The 11,073-nt window shown below is 47.1% G+C and overlaps 1 protein-coding gene across 2 annotated transcripts in view; it reads right to left on the minus strand.

Moving 5' to 3' along the window:
- The window catches only part of nova2 (NOVA alternative splicing regulator 2), an 80,153-nt gene extending 70,463 nt beyond the window's left edge, over window positions 1–9,690 (minus strand). Inside the window, exons 1-2 of one of the 2 annotated variants that reach the window (XM_035622723.2) lie at window positions 8,297–9,690; window positions 5,648–5,716 (exon numbers count right to left, since the gene is read on the minus strand). In XM_035622723.2, the coding sequence (XP_035478616.1) occupies window positions 5,648–5,716; window positions 8,297–8,453 (226 nt within the window). In that variant the 5' untranslated portion in view covers window positions 8,454–9,690. The remainder of the gene's footprint in view (window positions 1–5,647; window positions 5,717–8,296) is intronic. The other variant, XM_035622724.2, reaches the window with a different exon arrangement.
- Between the last annotated feature and the right edge of the window lie 1,383 nt (window positions 9,691–11,073).

Consider the following 11,073-nt stretch of genomic DNA (forward strand, 5'->3'; position numbering starts at 1 on the left):
GGACACCCCAACCCCTTTATAAAATGTGTCACATGTCCTTGTACTCCATTTCCACAAACTACGCAGCACGGTCACTCTAAAACATCTGAGGAACTGGATATGATTCTGTTTTTTTCTAACCCTAACCCTTCAGACATGCTTCCGCTGTGACAGAACTAGATATCAAGGGTAACCCCTGAAAACCCATAGGATAATGACAAACATAAGAAATCAGCTCAAAAAGTTTTGGTGGGGTTTTTATGATTCAATAAGGGTCAAATGTAGACGGGACGTCCTGACCAGGTTTGTGCAACTCTGTGTAGAAACATCAAATGTAAGACACAAATGAGAGGAGTCGCAGCGTGAACACAACCTAGGCTGATTGGGGGGGCTTTGGTATGGAGCTCTGGGACCTTGGAAAATATTCATCTCCCCAAGGCAGGGAGAGTTAAGGGGGGCAGGCTTTGTCTTACATACCCCCTCTGCTCTTTTGTTGAGGGGTGGCATTCACACCAACACACACACACACACACACACACACACACACACACACACACACACACACACACACACACACACACACACACACACACACACACACACACACACACACACACACACACACACACACGTGAAGCTCTCCAGCAGCGGGGCTCTGACCAGCTGTCTTCAGTCTGAAAGATGGTCGTCGTCACTCATAGACATAGAGAGCTCGCAGGAGCAAAACCCCGCTCCCTTTGTCGTACTCCTCTCCACGTCTCCGCCGTGTGAATGCCTCACTTTTCCCATGTCTACCATTTACTGTAATGTAAATCCGATATTTTAGGCGGCGATCTTCGGCGTGCAGCGGGAGCTCCAATTTCTTTTCCACCAGATTCAGATGCAATGCAGCCAGCGGCAGCCACGACGTGCTTAACAATTCCCTTTCAATAATCTAATCATTGGACAAGAATTGGAGGTCATTTAAATACTAACTGCATTAAATGTACATTTTGAAGGGTCTCTTTCCTCTAAATTCACCAAACCACAGTTTTTCTCTTTAAGGAATCACAGCAGCATCTACTTCTGCCTTTTGTTTTTCATGCCAGCAATCATTTTCTTAAGGACGTTGGCCGTTTTGGGATAGAGGACGTTTCGATTTTAAAAAATGACGGTCATGTCTCCTTCTGTTCAACAAAGACAGAAACTTAACAGAGGAAGAGCAAAACAGAAAATTCTGCTGGAACACAAGCTTAGGGAGAACCACTCATATGCCTCCGTATGGACGCGATCCCTGGTCATCGGGCAGTGTGCGTGGAAATCTAAGCAGACACGGCGGCCACGCTAACAAACGATAACTGAAGCAGCCGCCTTCTTTCGCTCCCTTCTGTGTGTGTGTGTGTGTGTGTGTGTGTGTGTGTGTGTGTGTGTGTGTGTTTGTCTGAAAACCGTGTGCATTGTTCATGGATCAAGGCTATTTCAGAGGAGGGGGCCCTTCCAGTCGTCCTCGCTGCATCGGCCCTTTCATCGCTCTCTCATTCATATTCAACGCCGCCCTGCTCTCTCCTCCTATCAGTGACCAGCTAGCTGTGACTGGCGTCTCGCCTCACCAATCGCACGCTTCCCTTTGTGGGAATATTCCCACCTCTCTGAGCCTTCACCCCACCCCTGTACGATGGCTTCTTTTTTTACTTTGACGCAGTGGCTTAAAAAAAAGAGAGAGATATATAGGAGAGGGTGGAGGAGGAGAACAAGAGTCGCAGCTCCTGATGGCAGAGTTCCAACGACGGCGGCTGCGAATCGATCGGCAGCCTCGGAAACGGTTGCCGACGAGCGTCGTCGACGGCGGGCGGAAAATGATGAAAGGGGTGGGTGGAGGGAGAAATGGCGGGGGGACGAGGATGGAGGAAGACAGGAGGAGAAGGAGGGTGAAGTCGTGATGGTCGGACGTAGAGCATGATTAGTATGGATGAGGAGGAGAGGAAGACGGAGAGAATGAGTGAGGGAGCGAGGAGAGGGAGCAGCCGGGAAACGGTCAGGCTTGCAAGTAAAGAAAACAGGCAATGTCACACAGGAGAACGCAATGTTCTACAAAACGCAGAGGCTGAAGGACGAGCGGGAGCTGCAAAAAGTCTCCCTAACATTTCATGAAAACGATGCTACTAGACATTCAGCACCCAATGTATGAACAATACGACTGTTTATTTTGTTTAATATTTCCGTTGTGTTTGGGATTCCACTCCTCCGCGTATTGTCTATCTCCGAGTGTTCAAAGCTAAACGTGGGGCCCCCCTTCATCGTCAGCCCGACAGCCGATCTATGTGAGGAAGGCAGCTCATCTTCGTACGGACGTCCCACAAGAAGCTGCTCTGCTCGGCTTCGCAACAGAAGCACTGAGATCAACAGCCTCAGAGGCCCTGTCTCTCATACAGCCGAGGTTCAATACACAACAAGCATTGCGCTTGCGCGCGTGTTTGTGTGTGCCTCATCATAATTTACAAAAACCTTCAGTGTTTTTTGCAACTTAGGTCAGACAGAAAACACAAAGATAACACACACACACACACACACACACACACACACACACACACACACACACACACACACACAGACACACACACACACACACACACACACACACACACTCACGCAAATACACACACACTACCGCTCGTCCCCGAACGTCGCTTGGCAAGGGTATTTCAAGGCCCCACCCCCTCCTCCTTCCTAACATCGACTTGCCAGTCAATCCATTTACGAAATGAATGTATTATATCTTACAGACAGGAGAGGAGAGGAGAAGAGAAGAGTCTATACCGTCTCATCTATTCTACGGTCTATACAAAGAGATGAAAGGACTGACAGGTCTGTACGTCCAGGTTGAGCAGACTTCCCTGACTGTTAAACCTGGGGGGCGAACCCGCCCGCGTGTTCATTTTCTGGCCACCTACATGAAAATAAAATGAAAATGCATTTGAATTTTGTTTGGGAATGGACTGAACCTCAGTCATTTTTATTTGGCTAAGAGGCTGTTGTTAGATGTTATACCGGTTATATACACACACACACACACACACACACACACACACACACACACACACACACACACACACACACACACACACACACACACACACACACACACACACACACACACACACACACACACACACACACACACACACACACACACACACACAATATCAATAAACCATTATCTATCCAGAGTGTTCGAGGAGAGTTTCAGCCTCACCTTCAATTTCTCATCACAATTTTATGAACTAGAAATGAAATTTGAATATGTTATAGTTAGAAACCTTCACTTCATGGATGACGACGGGCACAGAGATGCCGCCTCCTCGACTGCAACAACTTCAGGCGAAGACATCGACAACAGGCATGTAAATGTGATGACTGACAACACTCTGGTCACATGATTAGCATCCGGTCAGTCTCACCTCCAATTAGAGTCGATGGTGACTAAAATTGTGGATGATAGTAAACTAAATATTAGAACTGTAGACGCACGGTTAGTGCTCTATCAATTAAATGTATTATTATTATTATTATTATTACAGGGCCATTGTTCAACATATTGCAGTAATGAGATGGCTCCATAATAGTTTGACAAAAGACTGTGTCATTATGAAAAATAAACTTCTATTGAATTTGTTTTATATATCCATGCATTAGGCCTGTGTAGGACCAGGGCCCCCTGACAAATCATGTAAATGTTATAATGGCACACCATGGCCTACAGTATCTGTTGCAAATAAGCTGTTCCAAGTGACCATTTACAAAATAAACTGTCACTTCGTATTAATGCAATATCGGCATCTGCATCAGGAATTAAGTGAAATCAAGTGCAAATGTTACTGGCCCGTTTTGGGTGAACTAGAGGCAAGAGTCGTCTCCCAGGTCACTGTTTGAGACAGCCCGTTTATCCTTTTCTGGAGTGGCCGCTTTAAACAAACAGGGCATGAATATATATAGTATATATATATATATATATATATATATATATACAGTATATATATATATATACACACATATATACTGTATGTATAGAGTATACCCACCTCTCCAGACACCACTACACCACTGCATACCATGAATCATTTTAGCCACTTGATACTGTAAAGGCGTTGACTCAAATCCAGCGTCGTCGCTGTAAATTCTCCCGAAGACTCCGTGCTATTTTCTAAGCTTGCTTGGAAGGAACAGATTCTTTATAAAGGTTTTTCCCCAAATAATTTGGCCTTAGTTGAAATGAAGTCCACTAGTGATTGGCCGAACTGAAGCAGATCCCTAAATTATGAAATTGCAGAAAAGATTTCTACTCGTTTTGTCACCGAGGATAAAGTCTGGCCTTGAAAATGATCCAAGTCTGAACATCTGACACTAACACTCAAATATTAACGGTGGGCTCATTGATAGTCTTTGATCATATGTGCATGATTAAAAAGGGAATCTGAATTCCTTTAATGCCGGGGAGAACCCTGCTGGGCCTGGGTGAGGGGCCGGGGGATGCCGAGATAAGAATGGGTTTTGGTTGGTGGATTAGACGGGTGGTGGGGGCGGGGGGCTGTGAACAGCAGCTACTGCAGCTACTCATTGATCTTTTTGTCTTTAAGACCTTTGGCTCTTTATTAGATGTAGTTGTGATTTATGACCTGCAGGGTTACAGCAGTCCCATCTCGTTCCGCATCTACCGTCTGACAGCAGACCAGCGCTTTCTCTCAAATGTCACTTCCAATTTTACGCACACACACGCGCGCGCACACACACACACACACACACACGAGCACACACACACACACACAAGCACGTACACACACACGCACACGCACACGCACACGCACACGCACACGCACACGCACGTACCCTGGACACAAACCAGCCAGAAGCTCAGTGGAAAAATCCAAAGTCCATCTCTTTCTGGTCTTCCTTGAATTAAATGTCTGCCCCTTCTCTTCTCATTCACAGAGCAGATCTGATCGACATGAATGGAAAACACTTGGCGCACACATTACACCTTACATCTGGATATATTTCTAAGCTGCAGCTGTTGGTTAAAAAAGACCACATGATTGAAAAACAATAATTTTCTGCTCAGCGTTGCACATTAAGCTTCCATCTACCTGTGAGAAAGGAAAAAGGTTAATCCTACGGCCACGCGACATTAAACTCAACAGCAGCTGCGCGGTGCACAATGTAGCCATCGCGCATGACACTTTGAAAGCACAATGAACAGTGAATGAACATTTCAACAATACATCAGCAGTCATAAACCCAAATGCTTTGATGATATGGCAAGCATGAGGTCAAAGGTCATCAGGACTCATCTTATGTTGGGAACCATGACAAAAGAAAACACTGAGTTTGTACAAAAAAGCATGAAAATGGATGTCATGGAACTGAAACTGTACAGTGTAAACAATATCAGCATGCATTATCCCGAGTCATGAGTAGAATATGAAGGTGTTACATGTTACTTTAAATCCTGTTTAAATGTCAGGCCCTGCAGCAGCAATGGAAAGCCCTGAAATTTAGATTTTCGCTCTGCAGAATTTGGCCTTCAAGAACACAGCGTGTATGCGTTATCGCTGCTGACTCAGTCCTGCATTGAAGAAGGTTACAGTAAGGATTGTAAAAACAGGTAGAAGATCAAAATCAAAGTCTCTCTTACCATGAGTCTCAGTTTCTTGGTGAGGGAATACAATTCCTTCAGTTTCAAAAAGGGGCTGCAGGAAGGCCACTACAGAGAGAGGAAGCACAGGGGTGGGGGGGAGTGTGTGGCGTAAACTAATCACACAGAGAAACAACCATTATCATGATCTCTTAGCAGCACTTCAACTCCTGTCAATCTAAAACTGCAGCCTGAGCGCAGATTTTTTTTTTAAATATATATATAAATACAAAAACATATTCTCAGTTTAAATATACAGCTTCTGTTGAAGAGCATATTGGGTTAAATTAAGGGTGAGAAATATAAACTGTTTCTGCATCTTATTAGTAAAACAAAAGAATCCTTTAGAGACATCTCCTGTGTCATATCATCAAGACCAAATTGTTCCATCTATATGACCAGAACAAGAAACATCTTGGAAAGAACAGAAGTAAATTGGCTGTCGGTGCAAACATGTCGCCAAAAGACACGCAACCAAGCTCTGATTCTTCTTTGTTGTTTATCTTAAGGGGCTGTGGTGAAGTGTGCGTGTGCGGGAGGAAACTCGATCATTTTCAACTAATTCTCTGGCGATCGTCGGCCTGGTGCTGCGTGCTGACGGGACTGTTGACCTGGTGGCAGCGGGGCCATTCACAGTCTGAGCAGAAGCCTGCTCATCTTCATCTCCATCACCTTCATCGCCCCAACCTTTGCGCTGGTCTAACGGGACGTCCTGCCTGACTGATATGCAGGGCAGGGGAGCCGTGGTGTTTTTACATACAGTGGCGAGGAGGAGCCTTCCGTGCTCCGGGCCACAGCCTGCAGCTCTCCCCTCCTAAGACGAACACCGTGTCCGTCTCTCGAGGACGTCTGTCGCGATTCTTGTCGAGGGCTGAAGAAACCGTTAAAAATGACTGTCCCGTTCTATTCTGTCACAAAGGAAAATCTTCCATGTGAGCTGACTAATAAAAGTAATAAATCTGACACGTCAGTGTAGATGTCAGATAGCATCCAGTCATGCTGATGATGGACGTCCCTCTCTGATCAACCCTGCGGTGAAATCAGACTTTATTTGTTTGTTTTTTTATTATTCATCTCAGATTTGACTTGAATTCTCCAATAATTAGTCATTGGACTTAAAAGGATGAACCAGCACAAGCCACATTTCATAAACCTGTGTGTCAATGGAGACTTTTAAATGTCTCATTAGGGTCCACACGAGGTTTTAGAGACTTTTATTCCCTTACAGGGAAACAATTTGGGACAAAACTGAATGTTTTGACATGAAAACAGTAGAATGTAGCCAAATTCAGCATCTCACAGCCACTGTATGCAATTTCTAATTAGAAAATATTTCTGATGAGAGACTACTCGTAGTAACAAAGGTGCAGGTCAACTAAAATATTTTCTTTTTTTGAGCTTATAATCTTTTTCAGAAACATGACCTTGAGAGTTGCCTCTCTGCCACTGTACACTGGAATGTTTTCTCAGTCTTGCTCATGACATATATCTCCAAGGAACAAGTGTCCACAAATAGTTCATGTCCTCGTTGACAGTCAGATTTAACAGTCCGCACTAGAAGGCTGGGCTGCCCATTTTTCTCTGAGTACAACATTTCAAACAATAGGACTTCTTCTTTAGCGTGGTGTTTTCAAAAGAATCTTCCCCATAACACATTGAAGGGTGTATTGTGTGTCCAAATGTCCATGATGGGGTGCATGGCCAGGATAGGCTGATGGTTGTAATGCCGGGTGATGGGAAATGCTTGGCGCATGACAGCATGTAAACAAAAACCAAATATGGTGATCGCCATGGAGACATATCCATATTTCATCCAGCCGGAGCATAATGAAGATACATGATTGGACAATTTAGAGAGAATTAATGCAAGATCTCTCCTCCGGCGGCAGGTCGTTCAAAATCAGGACAGCAACAGCGTGATCAAAAAATAGACAGGCACCGACACACTGCAATAACACACGAGAGACACTGTCGCACTCTTGAAGCGGCTCTGGACCCCCCCCCCCCCCGGTTCTCTCCGGCTCGACCCTGGCCTGCTGTTAATACGAGCCCGCTTGTTTATCCGCCCGCGGAGGCTAATTGTACACAAAGCGGCGACGGTGGCTGATGTGTGAGATGATCACAAGGTCATCCGTCGACGGGATGAGAGCCCGCATGCGACCGCGCACCAGGCCGATCTGGCTGGCGCTTGTTTACATCCTCGTGTTTGGCTCCGGCATGGCCGCTCCGTCTGCGCGCAAATCCCAAGACGCAATTCTTATCTATTTATTTTATCTTTACGCACACCGAATTCTGCCGATCCAAAGAGTCTGGAGCAGTCAGGATGTGCTTCCCCTCCAAATCCCCCTCTCTGCCCTCCCTCATTGTTTCCTTTCCATCGAAAGCTGAGGCCTAGGTTTGTTTTAGTGCTGATTTTGTTTGTTTGTTTGTTTGTTTTTAAAACGTCGCGCTCCCCATATTTTCTACCGCCGCGCTGTGAAAGTAGAAATCTGTGCATGTGGGGCTGCAGCATGCCGCCGCGTGTACGTCAAGAATCAGATCAACCTGCTCTCCTTTCTCTCTCCGCCTGCCTCAGGAGGAACATTCACCGAGACCCGAACAGCCCCCCCCCCCCCCCACCCCCCCTCTGCATCCCCATCGCTTTCTTACCTCCCGTGTTTGTGCGTTTGGTGCTGCTGGCCTCCGTGGGAGTCTCCAGGGGTCTTTTACGCGAGTCCGGGGGATCTGACTCCATGTGTGGTTGTTGATTGTGATGGTGAGGATTTGAGAAAATCCCGTTTTGCTGTACTGCTCCGCCGGCCATCATTTTTCAAGCTTGCTGTTGGATGCTTGGGCTGCGTTTGCGTTTAAATCCCCCCCTTTTCCTTTTTCCTTTTTTCTTTTTTTTTACGCAGCTTCGCCGTGCAGACGAGTCCTCGGAGAAGGCGAAGGAGATTTAGGAATTGGAAAAATACGCCTGTTTCTCACGGAGAGGTTAGCAGCGCGTTTCTCTGCGGTGCGCCGTGCGTACGGAGAGATGCTGCGCAGGGACAGAAGGCGGCGGATGATCGGCTCACAGTGGGCTGGGAAAAATCCGAAACCTCTGCAGTCGGAGTGTCTTCTGGGCGACTAAAAACGTGCAGACGAGGCGTCAATCTTCCATCAACCTTCGGATATGCGGACTAGGATATGTGTGTCATTCCGCTGCAACCGGATAAAAGAGCGTACTCATGTCAGGCAGTGGAGGATGGTGGCGCTCCTCTGCAACAGCAGCGAAACGGAACAATAAATAAAACCAAACAAAATCACAACCGAAAGACAAAGAAGGCAGGAGAAAGGAAGAAAGGAAAGAGGATCGGCGAAGCAATAAGAGCAGCCTCCAAACAAAACAAAAAAATCCGATGCGTTACTGGCAGGCTATTATTTTCTTTCTTCTTATCCTGTCCTGGGTCCGATCATGAAGACACCCAGGGGTGACGGGGTGGGCGAGGAGGGTCCGGAGGTACGGAGCTGGAGGAACACGCAGAGAAAGAGACGTTTTGTTTTTTCCTGCTCGATCTCTCGGCGAAGATGCTGCAGTCTTGCGTTCAGAGCATCCCTTCTCTGACTGGCTGCTGGAGGGAGCGCAGGGGAGCGGCTGACGTCACAGGGCCCCGAGGTGCCTTCACGCGCTTTCCGGAAGCTCGGATTTTCAACACGCGAATGGGGAAGTGCGACTTCGTCTCTGTGTTTCGGTGCATTTTGGGCAGGAAATGAAGCCAGTAGTTGTTGCTCTGGGGAATGTCGGCTTAGATTTGAGGGGGGGGGTTATACTTATTTTGGGATGGTGCTGAATTTTTTTTTATGGATTGTCTACGTTAGACTAACCTGTGTCACATCGCCCGTCGAATTCTTGTTGTGGCGCAAAACACACTTTTTTCCATGCAGAATATAGAGACGCCAAAGCAAGTGAAAGCAAAGTAGAATTGAAAGTCTAATATCGGACAGATGTTGCGTAAGGCGAGCAAAATCCTGCGCTTCGCTGCAACCAATTGGGTTCGCTGACACCACGAGAACCCTTCTCGCGGGTCTCTTAGTTTCGACGCCCCGTGAAGCCGTCGTGAGAGAGAAAGCGTGAAAACGAGAGAGAGAGAGGGAGAGAGACGCCTCCGTCGAGAGGCGATTGGCCGAGGACGCGTTTTTCACCGGCAAAATGATAAAAAAGGACGTGGATATATTCGCCCGGCGGAGTCACATGACGGAGAGGGAAGGATGCGGCGGCGGGATTCGACTCGGCAAATGCAATAATGTTCTGAAGGGGGGCCCGAGGGTCCCGCCGCGACTGGAGCTGTGGGGCCCAACGACCCGCGACGCACGCACCTGCTGCAGGGGGCGAGCTCACCTGCTGTCGTCTGGTTCACACGTTGAGACCAGAAATCTGCAAGTGAATTGAGCAGGAGTTCAAGGAAGACATAGGCCTGTGTTTTAATCTCGTTGACTACTTTTTATATTATATATTACATATAAAATATGTGATATGTATTATATAAACATATATATATATATATATATATATGTTTATATTTGTGGTAGTGTGCCTCCTTGTGAACCCCAGAGGTTCAGATAGGACAGATTTTGTTTTCCAAAGCACCTGACCAACCATGATGACCCACAGGCCCGACTGCAGGCCTTGTGAACCGCCACCTGTCTACCTGCACCAAAAAAAAAAAAAAAGAGAGATAATAATAACAACAACAACAATAATAATAATAGACACGTGTAGGAGTTCTGCAGCGTGAGCACAATGCCATTATAAACACATGAGCCTATAGCGGAGGAAGCATGAAGCCCGAGCGGCCTGGCCCGTCTCACCTGTCCCCTCAGCTGCCGTGTGACCCACCTGTGTGTGCTGCGCCTGACATCTCTGCGTCGCTCTGCCTGGATCTGAAGAGGGATCCTCCAGAACTGTGCTGTCTGAGGGAGCTGTACCCGCCTCAGCTTTTCTCTCCCTCTCTCTCTCTCTCTCTCTCTCTCTCTCACTCTGTCTCTCTCTCTCTCACACACATACACTCACACATTTGGCATATTCTCACACACACTCCGAGAGGCACACAAATACCTTTTTTTCTCCCCCTCTGTCCAGTGCCGTACAGATGCAGTGTGCCCCCCGTGCCTCCTGTAGATTGTAGTCAAGGTGACATTGTGCAGCCTCTGTGTGCGCGCACACACTCACACGCAGGCGCACGCACACACACACACACACACACACACGCACGCACGCACGCATGCACGCACACACAGTTGCACAGAGCAGCTTTCTCACACTATTTCACATCGCCATGAGAAAACGCACTGGTGAGCCAGACCCCTTGCTCTGGAAATACGTGGCAAATGTGAGGCAGATGGATCCCAGGCTGCAGTCTGAAGTAGATTCTGCACCACGAATAGCAGCCTCTGCTCAGAGGGGC

Source organism: Scophthalmus maximus, chromosome 11 (genome assembly GCF_022379125.1).
Source record: "Scophthalmus maximus strain ysfricsl-2021 chromosome 11, ASM2237912v1, whole genome shotgun sequence".
NCBI classification, from domain to species: Eukaryota; Metazoa; Chordata; class Actinopteri; order Pleuronectiformes; family Scophthalmidae; genus Scophthalmus; species Scophthalmus maximus.